At 38.1% G+C, this 20662-nt stretch overlaps 1 protein-coding gene across 2 annotated transcripts in view; it reads left to right on the top strand.

Moving 5' to 3' along the window:
• Nucleotides 1-8832: 8832 nt before the first annotated feature.
• gabrg1 (gamma-aminobutyric acid type A receptor subunit gamma1) overlaps nucleotides 8833-20662 on the top strand; it is a 144871-nt gene continuing 133041 nt past the window's right edge. The window contains exon 1 of one of the 2 annotated variants that reach the window (XM_015345342.2): nucleotides 8833-8910. Coding sequence is in view for 1 of the 2 variants with exons in the window: in XM_015345341.2 (XP_015200827.1) it covers nucleotides 9119-9216 (98 nt within the window). In the remaining variant the exon portion in view is untranslated. Of the gene's footprint in view, nucleotides 9217-20662 lie in introns of both variants that reach the window. The other variant, XM_015345341.2, reaches the window with a different exon arrangement.

Here is a 20662-nt window from a genome sequence, read left to right as displayed (position 1 = left end):
TCACAACAGCGACATATCATAAAACATTTGCACGTATAGTTAAGTTATTACTTGGTTTTCAAAGTGCAATGAAATACAATATTGTTGTTGTTGCTGTTCTTGTTGTTTTTATCCTGTAAAGCGTTTTGAGAAGCCACCTTTAAAGGCAATATATAAAAGCGGTGATTCCTATGGAATGTGTTCCGCCAGGGATTCAAAAAATGTTTTTTTTTTAATCGCGTATCTAAGGAAATCTCAGTATAACTTTGTTCATGCACAAACAGTGGCATGTTACATTATTAATTTGGGTGTCTCCTCTTGCCAGAAAGCTCTAAATTGCATTTTGAGTGCGGTTTTTGACTTTTTCTAAATTGCAACCCATAAATAAACTGCAACACTTATCATTCAACCAGAGCTTGAAATATCACAAGGACCCTCAAGAGCACAGCAAAGACTGTATTAAAAGAATTGCATATCTAAAGAAATTAATAAGATATAATTATATTCGTGTACTGCGACAGGGCTGTGTAGGGCTGTTTCACCTCTCTCTTCATGTGACTCTATTCAAAAGCCATTAAGCACAGAGGGGATGAGAAGAGTGACAAACTAGTATACTTTAGATCTTTTTTTCTGAACCGGGGAAAATCTGATCATGTTTTTCTATAACAATAATAAAAAAACATTATTTTACATATCACCTTTAAAAGTGGCATCTCAAAGCAATAAAGTAGATGGAAAAACAGTTAAAAGGGACCAAAGTAAATACCAGACAAACGCAAACGCGTTTTTAATAAAATGCTTTTATTCATTCAGCAGAGAGTGAGAGAAACATCCAGAAGAGAGAGACACACACATTTTTACATTCCTCTTGTCTAACAGGAATGTTTTGTTCGTGGACAGACTGTTAGACTAGAGGAAAGCAGCCATATCACCCTGCAACTCACAACTGGCAACCCACTGAAGCTAAGCAGGTGTGAGCCTGGTCAGTACCTGGATGGGAGACCTCCTGGGAAAAACTAAGGTTGCTGCTGGAAGAGGTGTTAGTGGGGCCAGCAGGGGGCGCTCACCCTGCGGTCCATGTGGGTCCTAATGCCCCAGTATAGTGACGGGGACACTATACTGTAAACAGGCGCTGTCCTTCGGATGAGATGTAAAACCGAGGTCCTGACTCTCTGTGGTCATTAAAAATCCCAGGGCGCTTCTCGAAAAGAGTAGGGGTGTAACCCCGGTGTCCTGGCCAAATTTCCCCCCTGGCCTTTACCCCATCATGGCCTCCTAATAATCCCCCTCTATGAATTGGCTACATTACTCTGCTCTCCTCCCCACTGATAGCTGATGTGTGGTGAGCGTTCTGGCGCACTATGGCTGCCGTCGCATCATCCAGGTGGATGCTGCACATTGGTGGTGGTGGAGGGGAGTCCCCATTACCTGTAAAGCGCTTTGAGTGGAGTGTCCAGAAAAGCGCTATATAAGTGTAAGCAATTATTATTATTATTATTAAAAGAGCGCCTCCTTCTACGAAGCATTTCGTTGATCCGATCACGAATTATTTTCCAGTCACACGAAGTAAGGGTTGAGAATCTCCGATTCACCATGCAACTAATGATTTCCGGGAGATTGTAAGGCAAGGCACTTTTGCCTCTGGACCCATCGAAATTTACCAATGTTGTCCACCCCCAGTAAATTTCAAAAGTCACAAGATTTCGAAACACGAGGGCGGCGTAGCGGTCGGCTCTTGCTTTCCTGTCTATGCCGATGCACTGCAAGTACAACCCCCCCTCCATCTCTTGAGTGATGGGTAACAGTTGGATATCTGGGAGAATTATTTGTCCCACTGGCGTCTGTAAATTCCGCTCTGTAAACGGTGCTTCCTGAGGGGAGATAGACGGCGGGGACAGCATCAACCAATTCCTGCGCAGTGGTGAGCGGAGAGGCCGGGATGGAGTGTACTGAGGCGGTGTGTGCTCTGTGGGGGGCAGAGCTTCCGCCAGGCATTGCAACCTGCGCGGTTGGGAGAGGCACTTATCGGGAGACAGCTGCTCAACTGTTTGACTGCTGGAACATACTGTCTCCTTCCTCTGCATTTTCAGAGAGTGTCTCTAGCCTCCCAATCCTCCCCAGTAATGCGTCATACTGTTCCCGCTGCTGCCGAAAAGTCTCCATACAGGTGGTGCTTCTACAGGTTGGCACCCTGGCCAGTGGCCGAGAGCAGAGACCCACGGCCTGTGGCAAAATAACATAATTCATGTAAGAAATAAAGTCACACAGTACTATTCATCAGTCGCGGAACAGACGTCAAAATAAACTTTACTTTTTTTCTCTTACTGCTTTCTTTTTTTCTGTCCTGGTGGTAGATTTCGAAGATCGTTTCACTTGTGCGGTGTTTTCTTGAAGAACAGGCTATGAAGAAATAATTATAATTGAATTTAAAATTCAAAACGGCAATAATACCTTGTAATATGCACTATAGTCGCGTATTTCAGATGAAGTCTGCTGTATTTGCTTACCCTTCGCTCTTTGGAAGCTGGGGCGACAGAAGCACCCCATCTCTTCCCGTAAAAGGTCTTGGTCTCCATACTGTACTGTGGTGGCTGTAGTGCAGGTTCGCAGTTTTTATTTTGTGATGGGAGCTCACCCAATCCCTCGGTGTATTTCTGCTATATTCACATGTACGGCTAGAATGTGTTCATTGTCTTCCAATGAAAGGCAGGTTCCTTTTGCCGAGGTCGGGAGACATTAGAGGCTTGCCACACCCGGACTGTTAAACCAATGCATTAGCACGTCAAAGCCCATTGAGGAGCCGGGCGCAAAAATTGTTTTGTCCCTTGATTTACTGATCTGCATTAATTATGGAAATTGAGTTCCTGCTCTTTGCAGACGACCTGGTCCTGCTGTCGCCCACAGAACAGAGGCTGCGCCAGAACCTGGCACTGCTGGAGGACCACTGTCAGACCTGGGCGCTGACAGTCAATCTGGACAAGACCTCAGGGAAACAGGTACAAATTCACACTTAACAACACTTTAACACCTAACAACGGGAGCAGGGACGAATTAGGCCAGTACCCACTATTGTTAGACATACAGAAAATAATATTAAGAGTATTAGCCATACAGAACATTAAACCTTTTTAATTAAACCTTTTAATGGAACCTTTTCCATTCAGCGGGTGCCTGAGCCGCTGTGTCCTATCTTCTGACAGTCGCCGTTGTGAATGTCTGTAGAGTGTATCTTATTTTTAGTACTATATTTTTGTATTATATTCCCTATTAATCAAACTCTAAGAGTATGTATCGGCCTGTCCCCTCCTCCCGCCCCTCTCTGTGTACAGTAGAGCCTCCTGTCCAGCCAGCACATGTCCACAGACATTCACAACAGCGACATATCATAAAACTTTTGCACATATTGTTAAATTATTACTTGTTTTTCAGGAAGTTAAAAAAACACTTGAATTACTTATCCAGTCTCTCGAAATAAAGTTATTTTTCAAGCAATGCAACGGGCAATGTGTTTTTTTTTAATCCAACATTGACAGCCACATCTTAAATCTTGTCAGTCAGCTCTTTTTTCTCTATTTGAATTGTGGCGAAACAACCCGGGATAACAAGTGGTCTCAAAGTCACCGAGCTCACAGAGCTTCAACAACAGATGACAATTCCCTTAGTCCTTCCTGACATTGTCGGATCATGAGTGAATAAAAGCATCTAATTAAAAACACGTTTGCGTTTGTTCGGGAGCTATATTATGTATTTTTAATATGTAAGATATAATGATGTGTTCCCGCTTACACATCGCACGACTTTAAAAGCTAGAAAAACCTAGCCTGAAGGTTTTGATTCACATTAGCTGGCGAACCTTGTTTTGTCAAAGGATAGCACAAGGAAACAGACAATACACAGGGAGGGGGGGGGCAAGCGAGAGAGAGAGTTTTTTACCCTCTGTCAAAATACCCAAATAACCCGGGGCAGAGACTATGGGGGGATCATTGTGTGGTACAGAGCAGAGCTCAGTCAATTCTTATGGAATGTGTTTTCTTTCTTCTTTTTTTCAGCATTGAATAAACCTGTTACTTGATTCATATGGATGCCCGGTTCCGCCGGGGATTCAAAAAATTTGTTATTATTTTTTTAATCGGGTATCTAAGGGAATAGCAGTATAACCCTGTTCATGCACAAACAGTGGCATGTTACATAAATAATTTGGGTGTCTCCTCTTGCGAGAAAGCTCTAAATTGCATTTTGAGCGCGGTTTTTGACTTTTTTTAAATTGCAACCCATAAATAAGGCTGATTGCAAAAATACACTTTTCGTGATTCGCTCAACGAAATGCTTCGTAGAAGGAGGCGCTCTTTTTCTCTAGTCTAACAGTCTGTCCACAAAAAAAAACATTCCTGTTAGACAAGAGGAATGTAAAAATTCCTTCCTTTGGTCCCTTTTAACTGTTTTTCCATCTACTGTATTGCTTTGAGATGCCACTTTTAAAGGTGATATGTAAAATAAAGTTTTTTTATTATTGTTATAGCGAAACATGATCAGATTTTCCCTGGTTCAGAAAAAAAGATCTAAAGTGCTACACCTAACTTTCTTAATTCGATGTATTTAAAGCAGTGAACTACTGTAGGTGTAACATAACATTCAGAAATACAATCGAGAATAGTTTTGTGGTGTTTGTATAGATGAAACGTTCCTAAAACGTATAACGTAACAGAATTAAAGACGATTAAAATCTGTAATCTTTCCACTTGTACTGTATGTCATCGGAAAATACAAGAAGTTTCTGCTTTGTGTAAGGATGGTATCAAAAAGTAATCTAAGTGGTGAGAAAGCTGTGCTCAATGTATTTAAGGGACTTAAAAGTAAAAGGAGATGCTTCATATTGCTTGATTAATTTTAAAAACTAAGTTATAAATGCAGACGCTCCCTCGGTGCCGTGCCGGGTGTAAATATCTAAATATACATTCGTCCCAGGTAGAGGCCGAAAAGCGCCCGGCTGGGGTGTGCGGGGAAGAGCAGGACAGAAGTGAAAGTGGTCAGGGCGGGGTTTAGGAAGGCGTACAGTCTGGGCAGGTATAGATTACACTTTTCTAAAACGTATTTGAAAAATAAAAACGATTACAATCTAATCCTTCCACATTTGATCCCAAAATCCCAAGAAAAATAAATCTAAACGGGGAGAAAGCTATGCTGAAAGTTTATTAAGATACTTATAAGACAAAGATACTGTATCAATTTATGTTGCATTTGTCTGATTATAATTAAAAAAACACATATAATTAAACACACGTTTGCGATTTAAATCAAAACACGATTTAAATCAATATAAATGTTTATACTGTAACGCATACTGTCCAGCCTCCATTTCTCTATAAAAATTTACTCTATTACAAATTTACAATTTGTTGGTAATAGAAATGTTAGGTTCTCTAAAGCTTTGTGATAGTTGACCCACCCAGGCAACAAAAGATCAGCTGCACTGGTAAGATGCAACACCAAAGATATGATTAATAACCTTTTAAATCTGAAGGGAGATCTGAAGGGATCCCCCCCAACACACACACACACACAATAGAAGCAGGAAGCAGAAGCAGGGACCGTTGTCAGAAGGGAAGAAGGTGACTATTCATTGTTATCAAAAATGACTTAGATTCGATCATGTTGTGATATTTTGAAATATAGAAGTCAATTGATTGTCCATAATATTGCTATTCTATTTTTTCGAAAAAATGTTTGTTAAAAGAAAAGTCACAACGCCAGCTGGATTTGAACACACAACCTGTGAGTTGGTAATTAGGCACATAGGCCAGTGGGCTACAAGGGAAGTCACATGAAGAGAGAGGCAAAACAGCCCTACACAGCCCTGTCGAAGTACACGAATATAATCATATCGTTATTAATTTCTTTAGATACGCGATTCCATATTATATTAGCAGAAAAGCTTAAAACTACCACTTTTTCACACGCTATTTCACGTTAGTTAAATACGTTGATGCTTAAAATGTTTAGGGAGAAATGGAATACCGGTGTGTATTTTTTATTTAAAGTACCGATTCCTGGAATCTGACTGGCTGACACCCTTCTGAAGTGGTTCCATAATATCTAGTATACAGAAAAGAAAGTGTTGATAAAAAAGCCTGGATACTCATGTATCTGATACAAGTATCTTTTAATACAGTCTTTGCTGTGCTCTTGAGGTTCCTTGTGATATTTTGAGCTCTAGTTGAATTATAAGTGTCGCATTTTAAATAATTTTCATAGTTAGAAATTATGAAACGCCCTGGTAAAAGCAAGGGAGTTTTTATGTCTGTTGAAGTAAAAGAAAATGCCTGACAAAGTAGGGCTTGGACAGATTCCAAGTGCTTGTACAAATGTGCTAAAGAAATTATACTTTGAGTACACAGCTTGTCCAAAGTCATTCATTATTAATACTATTAGTGATATCTTCAGTAAGGGCTTTGATGCATAAATATTTCTGATAAAGGTAGGTTGTGTAATTTTGTCCAACTGAGCAATCTTGCTTTCATAAAATATACCAACATTTTAATGACTGATGATTAACATGCTGTAATACACAGTTTAAATTTAAAAGCTCAAATGCTGTACATGAGAGGTTAAGCTTTATTGGCTCCCCCTGGCGGTTTTACAAGGTGATGCCGGATACTTTCCGTCGTGACGTCAAATAACCCCGTGATACTGCGTGATAACGCGACACGCCCACCGGGGTATACCGCGAAATACCCCACCCATTTTGAATGGCTGCATCTGTAGACCTGGGCAATGTTTGTAATTCTTGCAAGTACATTTTGTATTCAGTTTGCTTTTGCATATGTTGGCATATGGGCATATGTTCGAGGTAAAAATTAATCCACAAGGAGTGTACCTTTGAAGCTGAGAAGACAACACCATATGTTTTCGATTCTGTATGTCGCTCAAGCCATTTCTCTTTGGCACTTTAGTCTTAGAGGTGGGTAAAGCTCCCTCTCTTCTCCCTGCACCGGTGGTACATTTTCTGATTTTGACTCTAGATCATAGTCAGGAAACTCAGGGGAGCTTCTGTTGAATCACTATAAGCTCCAGGACCAGAGCTAGCCACAACACTCTGGTGCGATACCCACTTCTTTTTAAATTTTCTGCAAATGAATGAAAAACCCAGTTGGAAATATATATAATCTATATAAATACATTTTTGAAGAAGCCCTCCATCAATCCACTGGTGAAGTACAAAAGAAAATGCATTTAAAAGTGCTAACTCATTCACTCCCATTCACTTCTTACATGTTCAATTACTGCTCAACAAAAGAAATATAAACTAACATTGAACTTGATTTCACACAATAGTCCACTCTCTTACATATACTGTACAAACCCTCATCTTCAACACCAGAACACTTACTACACAGAACACATACAGGGTAGCTGCTAATTCAGACCACAGACTAACAGAGCCAAGTTCTGTATTTTCAATGAAACTTTAACTCATTAAAGATGTCTGGGCAGCGGATCTTTGAGAATAAAATTTAAAATGTATGATTTCTAATATTCTTTAATATTTTATACTGTAGTTAATATATTTTAATTCATCTCCTTGTGATCCATGAGTGAACAATCAGACATTTGTATCACCACAGATCACTTCACAAATATATTATCGTATGTTTGTTATGCATATATTGATGTTACAGTATATCAATAAATTGGATATTCAATATTTAGCATCCGTGTGTGTGTACAATATTATCTGTACAGAACACATTTGGTATGCCTGAGGTATATATTCATCTCAAGAGGCTATCTTCAGTCTTAGTGGTGTGGAGTGTTGTGTGGGTGACTGACCTGGTGCAACATTGGCCTTAATCATGTGTTCGGTGTACAGGACAATTGTACAACAAATAATAACCCAAACACAAAAAGAGGAAAATCACAATACTCCCGGTTTGGCATGTCTGGACTTGAAAGTAGTGTAGTTGGCTCTGTATGAGATATTCTGCAATTCAATCTCTGCAAACATGTCTCAGATAACCCACTTCCACGGAATGTCTTATAGAGAAATGAATTGTCTTGGAAAAGAATATGTCTCAAATAATGCTTAAGTGCTGTTCATACTTCTAGAATAAAAAATGTTTTCTCAAGAAATCAAACTGTGTTTACCTTACAATGTTCTCATAATCTAAAATAACAGAGAAATTAATGGACTAACATATTTATTTCAGCATTATAGGTTGTCGATTTAAAAGAATATAATAATAAAAATGAAAAAAAAGAACATAATTCTTTTATGGTTAACAATAGTATGATATTCTACATACTGGAATGTACGTCTACTGTATATACAACAAACAGTAGATGCCTTTATATTGGATGGGAGAGGATACTGCAGCGGTGAACTGCAAACAGCCTGTTATGGACTGTAATGCAAATTGACCGAATCACCATGACAACATCTCAACGCACGTATTTGCATAATGTCTTCTGTAACTCATTACTATGAGCTTTTATTATCATTCCACTGTCTTACATTTTCCCCGGGGAAGAAAATAATGCAGAAGCAGATCGAGATTTACAATTGCAATAATAAAGGGAACCATATTTTCGTCCAATAGAGGAGTTTTTTTTCATATTTACATTCGTAAGGAAGCCAATATGACTTTAAACGTGTATTTTATAAAGCGTGATATGATTAAAAATTCAAGATGTTATGTCGTTTAAATAAATGTTGTAAAATAACCATGGTGTTCCAATTGCTATCGAATATAATTTAATTCTGTATTTTGGTCATTAAAACAGACGCGAAATGCCAAGTAATTCAGTTGCACCTGAAACATGCAATTCAGCTGCGGCTGCGGAATATTGCCACGAGAACCTATGGCACAGCATTGTCCTGATCTTTACCTGCTGAAGCAGCTCAAACAGATGCTGCAAGCTGCCTCTTCTGAAGTGGTAAAGGAAATTTTGACACTCGTCTTACCTTATTGGAGCATAATACTATAATAATAATTAATGCAATAATCTAATAAACTGATTGGTAGACTGAGCCATCAATCTAAGCATCTGTCCGGACCTTTCCTGCTCCCAGCAGAATTGCACTGTAACAGTTGGCGAAGTGGATAAAGGGATATATATATATTAGTTTAAAAATAAACTTAAAATGAGCTTTTGGAGATTCGGTCTGGAAACTGCACCTTGGTTGCTTCGTCATAGAAGGAAAGTGCCTGTCCTTTGGCTATTAGCTTGGCTTGGAGTCTGGTAAGTTTGCTTAGAAAAAAAAGACAAACGGGATGGTTTTCGACTCTGCGCTGTACGTGGTGTTGGATATGTTCGCTGTATCACTGAGGTTGAGAATAGTTGAGTTTTAAAATATAAAGTAAATGTCAAGTACTCGATCCTTAAAGCAGATTGCAGATAACCTAAACGGTGTGTAGATAGAAGCTGTTTTATTATTTACACTCTCAACAATGGCATGCATTTTTTATGAAAATAAATAATATTACATTTACAGTTCCAAAACATTTCTCAATCCGTTTTACTTAATATCGCAATACACTAGCTGTCTATTTACAGTCCAGTTTCAGGCAGTTGGACAATGTGAACGGGATTATAACATATTGATTTTTAAAATGGTTACTTTCACTGCCGGAACTGAAACCCAATGGCAGTGGGTCAGTTTAATTTTATTTTACTTATATACTTAAAATACTGCCGGGAAAAAAAAACTGTTTCAAATAAATTATTATCTGTCAATCTAAATAAAACATTACAAATCGTCCACTCGAGTAAAATCCCGTTTTATATTTTATAATGTATTTAGTTTAATCAATTTTATGTAATACGAGTTTGTGTTTTTTGCTTGTTCCCTCAAAAGATCATAGATAATTTAAAAGATAAAACATGGATAGACACGGATAAAAAAATAACGTGACATTGCTGCTAAAAATGGACGAATGCAGAATACTTCAAGCATCTTAACATGCCTTGCGGTAATTTGAGTCATTCTGGGTAGTTTCTTTGGAAATGCGGCAAAAGGGCTCTTCGGTTGAATCCGTCTCCTTGGTAACGACGTGCTAAAAAAGAATGGGAAAGACGTAGATAATGAAAAATAGTAATTATAGATAAGCTGTTAAATAATTTAAGGAAAAGTATTGTGCTTTTCCTTTCCTCTGGTTTGTGCATAGACAGGACATTTATATTTTTAATATGTAAGGTTACATGATTTAAACTTATTAACAACTATGCAGTATCCGAAATTACTATAATTCAGGCCGCAATGGAAACAAGTCAGAACAGACAATATACACCGATACATTGGTATACTTCAAACGAGAAAGTTTACAGTTTGGATGCAGTATTAAACCATGAACACCACAATAATACAATATAATACCTTACGACAATATATACAGTGTCTTGCAGAATTATTAACTTCCTTCAGATGTCTTCTTATGTCCCATTTTGCTGAATTATAAATTATTTATACACATACTTTAGAGAGAATGTATTAATTCAAACTGTAAATACTGGTGTTCACCCCCTGTGTCAATACTTACAAGTCTTTTCATAGGTTTTGCTACACTGAGATGGTGCACTTTTTGCAAAAGCTCTGTCAGGATGTTGATTATAACTAGTAGATGTTTCATAGACAATTTTCAATTCTTGATAGAGATTTTTTTTTCCAGATTCAAATAAGGACATTAATCTGGCTACTCAAGGGTATTTACTTTCTTCTTGTTATCCCAATCCAGTGTAGTTTTGACCTTGTGCTTTGGGGGTCATTGCCCCGCTGAAAGATGTGGTTTGGACCTAGTTTTTAGTCTTTAGTAATTGAACAGGTTTTCCAAATGGAACCAAACCCAACAAGCTTTCCAGTCCCTGCTGAGTAGAAGTATCTCCATAACTTATTGCTAGCAACAGTAGGGATGGTGTTGTCTGAGTGATGCACTATGGTGGGTGGTGTAATAATGTAATGCTTTGCGTTAAGAACAAAATAAAAATCAATTTTGTCTTGTCTGACCACAAAAGCATTTGCCTTATGTTTGCATTATCACTTAAATGTTTTGCTGCCAACTCCATTCAGGGTTTTAAATGGGGCTTTGACTCTGCTGTACAGGCTAACTTTGTGGAGTGACAAATCTTTTTGACTTATACAAACACTCTCAAACCATTGAACTATGTAATTAATTCAAGGGCATTATATTTGAATCTTGAATTGGTTTTCTCCTTGCTCAGCTGCTCGGTTTGGAGGAGGTGCTTCCCACTTCTTAACGCTGAACTGAAAATCAAAGAGATTTTACATTTTTTTTAATGATCTTGATCTGTTTCTTTATACAACTTTATCCTTGAGCTGTTTTAAAATCTCTTTGATTGAATCTTTCCTTGAAGGACCTTACAATATTAGTCAATATTAGTTCTGTGATTTATATAAAAAAAATGTTTTTAAAGCCAATGGATTGAATATTTATACAGTTATGACTTTCCATTTTTTTCATATTATCTATTTATTTCTGTTTCTGCTAAGATAATATAGATAATGTATATTGATTATACATTGATTTTTACTTCATAGTGTCATGACAAACAACAAAATGGGAAAATTGTGCAAGGGTCTAAATACATTTGCAAAGTCTAAATAAATTTAAAAGACAATCTATGCATCAGTAAAATTGAAAAGAAATTGAGCACCAGAGAGGGCTGAAAATGTTTTCGAGGCACTGTATGTACACTCTGTATTATGAGAAACCTATATAAACATTAGAGACATCCAAGCAAGAAATAAAAACTTGACTTTGGTTCATTTTTAAACTTCTAGTTTACTTTTAAAGACAATATAAAATTGTATATGTTTACTGTTATTTTCATAATTGATTCCTGTGATTTTTTTTTGCCTTTTTAAAAAGAGTGTAAATCTTTGAAAACCTGTGAATGGAATGAGACAGGCTAGCAATGTGAAATTTAGTGACAGACCTGTTACGTTACCCTGTGAGCTTGAAACAGGGCAGAGATCAATAGAATTACTTTTACTGCATGGATATAGATAAAAAGATTGTGCATCCATAACTACAGTTCAGAAGGAAAAATTTTGTAATGTGTATTACAAATATATAATATTTTGCATCATGGCATACTGAACAGGGGCAGTATGATGGTGTGGCATTTAGTACTAATGCATCATAGGTCTTTGTTTTGGTTTTAATTTATAACTGTGGCACCTTCTTTGTAGTTTTGTATATTCTGTGTTTGCACGGGATCTGGATTCTCTGGTTTCATTCCCCCTTTTTAATACATACAGTAGCTAAGTTAATTCCTGTCTCTAAATTGTCCATTAATGCTTAGGGGTGGGTGTATTCCATCTGGGGTGTATACTGCTCTGCACTCTGTGTTTCTGGGATTAGTTCCTGATGCCATGACCCTTACCTGGAATCGGCCACTTTCTGTTAAGGGATGGTTGAAGCCTTAACCACAATTAAATGATACAGGACTGTGGTTGCTGTGCAAACAAGCTTGTTAAATGGAAAGAACACCTTATGTAACAGGGCAAACAGGCTGTTTAATAATCTAAGATTGCTTCTTTACCAGCATGCAGCTCACTGCTGATATCAATTTCACAAATCTTTGTCATGCCCTCTGCAGCCAGAGGGCGCTCCTTCCCTGTCCTATCCCTGGTTTCCGGTCTGTGTCCTTCCGGTCCCTCTCTTTCCCTTGGGCTATATATTTCCGGGTCTTGCACTCTGTCCTCGCTCAGCATTGACGTTCGGATGTCTTGAGACCCGCCTAGCACCAGGGCACCCTACGTCCGCTCCATGAGGGCATAGGTTTCTATACAGCATTCCTGAACTCTTTGCACTAATGAGCCCGGGCCTTTTTCCCGTCTCACCGCTACGCATATGGGTCTTTTTCGGCTCTCCTGCTCCCCACGGTTAGTCACTTTGGACGTCCAGAATGTGATAGAATGGTGAGCCACATTCTGACCCCGCGAGCGGCGCTTTTTGTCTTGCCGCAGTTTTTTCTTGTTCTCTGGGCTGTTTTTTTTTCAGTTCCTCTATTATAATCACTGGATATCACTCCGATCTTCCGTGCCTGTGAGCGGGTCCTGCACCTGGCTTTCCTCGGGTAGATATCACTGATATCAGCGATTGAATGTTGAGCTGGCTTTCCTATTCTTATTACTGGATATCACTCCGAGCTTCTGTGTCTGGAGCGGGTTTTCGTGCCTGGCTCTTCCTGGTCTTGCTCTCTCCGATATCAGTGATAGAATGGTAAGCTTTCTGCAGTTCCTCCATTCTTTTCGCTGGATATCACTCCGGGCATCTGTGTCTGTGAGCGGACTTCGGTCTGGCTTTCCTCAGGTTGTCCACTCCGATATCAGCGTTAGAATGTGAACGTGCCCCTTTGCCGTTCGTCCATTCGTTTCGCTGGATATCACTCCGGGCATCTGTGTCTGTGAGCGGACTTCGGTCTGGCTTTCCTCAGGTTGTCCACTCCGATATCAGCATTAGAATGTGAACGTGCCCATTTGCCGTTCCACCATTCTTTTCGTTGGATATCACTCCGGCCATCTATGTCTGTAAGCAGACTTCGGTCTGGCTTTCCTCAGGTTGTCCACTCCGATATCAGCGTTAGAATGTGAACGTGCCAATTGCCCAGTCTGCGGTATTTTTCCCCGGGGTTTTTGTGTTTTTTTGCCTTTTGTTTTGATTTTTTTTTCTTCCTGGTTTCCCCTCCTTTTTGGTCCCCCCTGCTCTGTGTCTCGGAACTGTTGTTGGTTCCTATGTTTTGTGTGGTTTTTCTCCCTGGTCTTTCCCAGGTTTTTGTCTGTTGTGTTTGTGCTTGTGTACTTTTTTGTTTTAAGTCTCCGGAGCTCTACTCGACCCCCCCTTCCTCCACCCAATAAAGGTTTATACCCCGGAGGAGGGGGTAGCTCTCAGCCGTGGACTCCCGGAGGTTTCCTTTCAGTTAAATGAGGTTTTTCCTCCCCCCAGTGCTGGGCAGCTCATGTATTTGCATGGGTGTTGGGAGCCGCCCATGAAGGGGGGGGTACTGTCACGCCCTCTGCAGCCAGAGGGCGCTCCTTCTCTGTCCTGTCCCTGGTTTCCGGTCTGTGTCCTTCCGGTCCCTCTCTTTCCCTTGGGCTATATATTTCCGGGTCTTGCACTCTGTCCCCGCTCAGCATTGACGTTCAGATATCCTGAGACCCGCCTATCACCAGGGCGCCCCACGTCCGCTCCCTGAGGGCATAGATTTATATACGGCATTCATGAACTCTTTACACTAATGAGCCCAGGCCTTTTTCCCGTCTCGCCGCTACGCATATGGGTCTTTTTCCGCTATCCTGCTCCCCACGGTTAGTCCCTTTGGACGTCCGTGACAATCTTCCCATTTCAAAGGAAACAGCCATTAGTTCTTGTTGAAAAGCTGAGATGATGGGGAATGTTCCATCACAAAATCTGTCTTCTGAGAAAATATTGTTAATTATTTGTATATTTTCATTTAAATTAAGACTTAATACATACTTACATTTCCAGGTAGAAAAACATAATTGGCTAATTTTGAACTAAACATTGCAGTTTCTGTCAGAGTCAAAACACAAACAGCCATCTGTTTACCTGCCTCTCACAGAATCCATCACAACTCTCTTTTCTTATAATAGCCAGGCAATTAACAGAACATGGAGATAAAACTGCAATTAAATTTTAAAATAACACAGACGTAATAATACAAAACATATATTGGAAACTTACAATCACAGCATCACAAATCAGAAGAGTGTGTGGCCCATCTAACTATATTTTTGGTAACAGCTAGTTCTGAATAAAATGCTCCTTGATAGCAACCAGTCTGTTAGCCTCAATAAAATGGCATGGCAAGTTTAATGAAAAGTCATTTTTTTATACTGTCATAATGCCTTTAAGGACTTTGAAGACTTAAATCAACTCCCTACATCTGTTTAGGTTTTTAGCCTGTCAGTTTCAGTAGCCTTTAAACCCAAGAATCTGTTTGCTCGTTTCTGGGATACCAGAACAGCAATATAGTTTTTGTAACACGGTCATCACAATTATATACAATATACTAAATGATGTCTTACATGTGCAAAATTATCTTAACATCCCTAGATTTATTTATTATATTAACTATATGTTTTCACATTTATCATTTTATTGCTTCTCTGTATTTTGCAGTAGATGAAAATGATGTATCAACAAAAACACCAACAAATCTATTTTCTATAAGTTTTTTTGAAGGTCATTGTTTCTCGTTTTATAAAAACAGTTTTGTTTTGATTCCAAAAGTAAAATTCTACACTTATCTATCCATATTCCAGGTATTTGCCTAGTCCTAAATTCAATTTAAATCATTTTTCAATATTATTGAACAGTTTGCTAATCCTCCAATTTTGGTTTGCAGAAACAACTGAAGAAGCCAACATTGAAGTTTACTGCATACAGTGGGTGGTTGTCAAATCTTAAAAAGTGCAGTGTCAGTTTTATGCAGATCACAAAGATCTGTTAGACAATTCAACTTCGTGGCCCTCTGTCACTTGATGCAAGATGTACTAGTGCATGTAGTCCTTCTCTCAAAGCATTTTCGAAGGGAAGACAGACTTCTCCACAGTCCAGCCTATGGTTCAGTATACTAAAGAGGCACTGAGAGAGGTATTAGTCCATTCTGGTCCTTCAGAGCAAGACATTTTCAGCTCCTTTGTAGGTGACAACTTTAAAGAAGACATACTGTTTGATTGTCATACACAAAAGCCTGCCTTTGACAACATGAAAAACAGATACAGATTTAGCCATTCGAAATGCACAGTACAACTCCATACCGTGCGAAATTACCAACAGTTCACTGCGGTGTACCGCGGTACGTGATTTGGCTGGCCAAAATGACCGACGTAGTGCATTGGTTGTTAGTGGAATTATTTAATCATTTAATCTCTTTACTGTGCATGATTTAATCTGCTTAGTATTGAATATTTATATGGAATTTTACAACTAAAGGGACATTTTAGTAGTTGAGAATAAAAAGAAGGGGAGCATAAAGCATCTGAAGGTCATAAACAATATTATTTTAGGAACAAACTGTAAATAGCTGGTATTGGTAGTTTAAATAAAAAATACACACCAGTATTCTACCCACTTCCTAAACATTTTAAGCATCAAAGTCTTTCATTCGGTTACATTCTTTGGTTATTTTGGAAATGTCTTACGTGCTCCTTCTGACTATATTAAGTTTATATAAAAGTTATAATGTTTTAAGCATTTCTGTGAATACTTACACTCATTATCACTGTAAAAAAGGGCTTTGGAACAACAGTGTAAGAAACTGGAAAAGGAAGCCCAAAGACTATCCAAGTCAGTCATTTAAGCCATCACACCACTGATGCAGTCATGTAACCACTACTGAAACAGCCATAAAGAAACCAATAGAAAGTCTAATACTACTGTTTGTGCTACAGTACATGAATAGAATTATATGATTATTAAATTCTTTAGATACGCAATTCCATATTATATTTCCTATTAATCAAATTCTAAAAGTATTACTCCGATAACTAACATATTAGCAGAAAAGGTTAAAATGATCAATTTTCACAAAGGACATAAACGTACAGTAATATGGTCAGAAGGAGCACGTAAAAACATTTCCGAAATAACCACATGTAAGACTTTGATGCTTAAAATATTTATGGAGAAATGGAATACTGGTGTGTATTATTTCACCCATATACAGTACAGCTTACATACAGTGATATGTTTATGTTCCTAATTTAATATATTTTATGAGCATGTGAAAGGCATACTTTTTATGATTGAAAACGAATGCGTGATCAGATCAACGAAGTGTTGTTACTTTTTGTGAATGAAAAAATAAAGTATTTTCGTTTACAAAGAAGGTTACAAAGAATGTGGACCAGGGTAATACTTTGAATTTAAAGCTTTTCCAAGGTCATTCATTATTAATACTATTAGTAATATCTTCGGTAAAGACTTTGATGTGTAAGATATTTCTGCATTATTAAAATATTTATGATAAAGGTGGTAGGTTGTGTACTTTTGTCCAACTGAGCAATTTTGCTTTCATAAAACATACCAACTTTTTAATGTATAATGATAACATGCTGAAATACACAATTTAAATTTAAAAGTCTAAAGAGCATACAACTTAAATTCTTAATGAATAAAGTTTGCCCCTCAGCAGTATCGGGATTCAAAACCAGGTGTTTTCCGGTGACAGTTCAAATGCTGTACAGGAGAGGTTAAGCTTTATTAGCTCCACCTGGTGGTTTAACAAAGTGATTCCGGATACTATTATCATAATCTATTTTGCATATGGTATATTGTGGTATATTGCGACACTCCCACCGCGTTGTACCACAGTTTTGAATGGCTGCATCTGTAGTACATGTTTATCTGTACCATTTTTTGGGACAGACAGCTTACTGCACTAAGAGATGGACTATGGCCAAAATCAAGAAGACTCACTCACACTACATAATGAAGATGAAAAGAAATGGGAAGTCAACAAGAGACAGCTTTTTACTTTACAAGTTTTTTACTGTGATATAGACATGGGTAATGTCATCCCCATTAAACAATGAACTTATCGCGCAAATCCTGCTAAACTAAAAATTAGACAATGTTGTGAGGCTCTGGTGGAATTTCTCTGTAAACTGAAGAGTAATAGAGGAGACACATTGTGAAAACTGGGTGAAAAATCCAGCTGAATCCCCAGATTTAAATCCAATAGAGTGTTACAGTGATATAGACGTAGGTAATGTCATCCCCATTAACAATGTGCTTATCGCGCAAATCCTGCTAAACCAAAAAATAGACAGAAGAAGAGTATTATTATCATTAATGGTGGAATCTCTGTAAACTGAAGAGTTATAGAGGAGACACGTGTATCGCCTCTTTTTACACTTGTAAAAAAGAACATTCCAATGTTAATGGGCCCTTTAAAACTGGGGGATCAAACCCAGGCCTTTGGGATCACTCAACAAGGAATCATCCAGTTGAGCTAAATTGAGATCTCCTCTCATCCTGGCGGCTCAGGTCCCTGCTATTCACAGGGAATGGCAGTGACGTCAACACACTGGCAGGCAGGCAAGTCGGCCCGAACAAACCTGTAATTACAATAATCTTTTAAATCTCAAGATGTTAACTCTACTTCACACTTGCATTTCAAGATCACGGTTTCAAAATAAAAAAAAGCCATCAAACCTTTGATTGGATTAAAACGTCATGATTTTTTCACAAGGATGTGAAACGTGACAGTTTGTTACAGTTACCATCAGGATCACTATTCTAGCTTATTGTGAACCTTTTCCTATATTTGTAAAAACATTGCAGTTTAAATGCAATACGGAATATATTATTAATAACATTGAAACGAATTCAGAGCTAGAGAAGGCACAGTGAGTCTTGTCTTTTCAGCTTTGAATTTAACCTTTACAGTGATCCTTTTGGCTATATTTTTTTCATAGCCAGATGATTAAAAATAGTTTGGATTAATAACTGGAGTAGGAAAAGATATTTCACACATACTTTGAAACAATACACCTCTGGAACAGTGGGTGGCGATACACAGCTGAGGGAGGGTGATATTTTGATTTTCCTGCACGAATTGCATTCACTACAATACCATAATGAGTCCCTGAGGCATACCGTTCAAATTTCCAAATTATAAAAAATAAACCTTTGTTGAGTTTGCATGACAGACAAAGGGTACCTTTTGAGAAGTCATGTACTGCTTGCAAAGTAGAAGATTTTGACAAACAGCTAATTTTGCTTGAAGAATTTAAAATCTGTCTGTACTGTAGCTTTATTTAATTGAGCAGAAAGCCACCTTGCTCTTACAAGCAGCTCTGTTAGGCAGAGTTAACACACCACATCCTTTGAATGAGTTTTAATAAACTTTGTCAATGGGAAATGACCATGGGTTCTTTTCATCCCCCTCTGGTGCGAGGTGACAATGCAAAAAAAATGTATTTTTATTTTACTGGGGGTGTGAACATCGAGTGAGCACTGGGGTGTTCAGTGAGACTAATACGGTGAGATTAATTGGATGGATTGTTTTAGTAAATATGTTGACAAATATCTAAATTTTTGCAAGATAAAATTGTATCCAGCTGTGAATCAGCTACAGTACGTGACATTGCCCCCGTGAAATGGTGGGAAAGAGGTTTAGTGGGCACCATTACATACAGTGTAGTGACCATAGAGTTTTTTAATACACTGCACAGTATAAAGCAAGTATGTTTTTGTAATGTATGTAATAAGGAATACAACAATTAAAAAGAGATTTGATTGATTGATAAACACTTCTGTGTTTCCTTTATGTATTTCTGTTGGATTCCTTTTCCTTAGTTTATGGAACCAATACTGTCTGCAGATAAACTTATAGTCCTTCCACTGAATTTTGCTGTATATCATCCTTTTTTTCTTTCAAATCTATCACTACATTTCCTGCTTGCAAAACCTACCACTGTGACATTGTGCATACCATATTATCATTAGACCAGGGTTTGCAAAATGTACATATCTAGTTATCTGAAAAAATAGCCAGGTATCTGAAAGAAAGGCTTCACATATCAAAGCAAGGTTGTTGGTAGGTCAAACGGCGTATCTAGTGTGTAAAACACTTGGTTACAGCATAATGAGTATGGTTGCACAAAAGCTATTGACTTGTGAAGAGCACCCCCCTATCCCCATGTACTACCTTTCAAACGGTGCCGTATTAAAAAAATAATTCAAAAAATGTAAAAAGGTTTCACAACCCAAAGCAAGGCTTGGAAAGATCAGAGGACCTGCATAGTTTGTAAAGCTCTTAGTTGCAGCATTGTGGGTGTTTAAATGCTATTGGTTTGTGAACAGCATCTTACTATTCCAGTGCATGGTGCCACAATAAATAAAACCACGAGAAAAAGAGATGTACAATGCAAAGCTGTGTCAGTCTTCTGTGTAAAAAAACGGTTCGAACATCATGGGTGCTGTTTTTAAGACGCTGTTGAGTAAAGAATAGTAATTTTCCTGCTGTCAGCAGTATTATGTATATAGTTAACCCTTACCTGAATGAAAACTGGACATAAAGAAAGGGTTTCAGAAATCAAATGCTCTTACGTCTGCGTAATTGGAGACTGTGCTGTTCTGCTTCCTATGGCCAAATACGGGTTTTTCGCATGAAACTATTGAGCAGTATTTCTCGCGTTGTGAACGTATGTATACACCGGTCTCCCAGTGTTCAAGATGGTGCCAAAATTGTTTTCAAACTTCAAGCTAAATTTACTGTGGTTGAAAACCGAAGAAAAAAGTAACTCTGAAAAAGTTACAAGAAGCTTGAAATTATTATTATTAAATCAATACTGTTAATAATGACCAGACACATTATTATTGTTTCAGTGGTATTTTTAATACTGCTTTGTTATTCTTGATTCTAATTACAATATATATGATTTTATTTTAAGGCTTGAGGCGTCTGTTAAATTGCCCCACTAAATAAAGTGTTTTGAACAGCTGTTAAACATACTGTAGTTTTTCTTAACACAACACGACTTTGTCTGTCAGTGAAAAAAACAGACAGTTCCCCTTCCCCCCATGGACAGACTGACAAAGCACTTGAGAAATGTTAACTATCCAGCCACAAATGAATAAAAAAATAAACTTTTCTTTCTCCTAATGGTAACTGTAACAAATTGTCACGTTTC

Source organism: Lepisosteus oculatus, chromosome 1 (genome assembly GCF_040954835.1).
Source record: "Lepisosteus oculatus isolate fLepOcu1 chromosome 1, fLepOcu1.hap2, whole genome shotgun sequence".
In the NCBI taxonomy this organism is placed as follows: domain Eukaryota; kingdom Metazoa; phylum Chordata; class Actinopteri; order Semionotiformes; family Lepisosteidae; genus Lepisosteus; species Lepisosteus oculatus.
The sequence above is the reverse complement of the archived record's forward strand: the minus strand, read 5'-3'. Positions and strand labels throughout refer to the sequence as shown.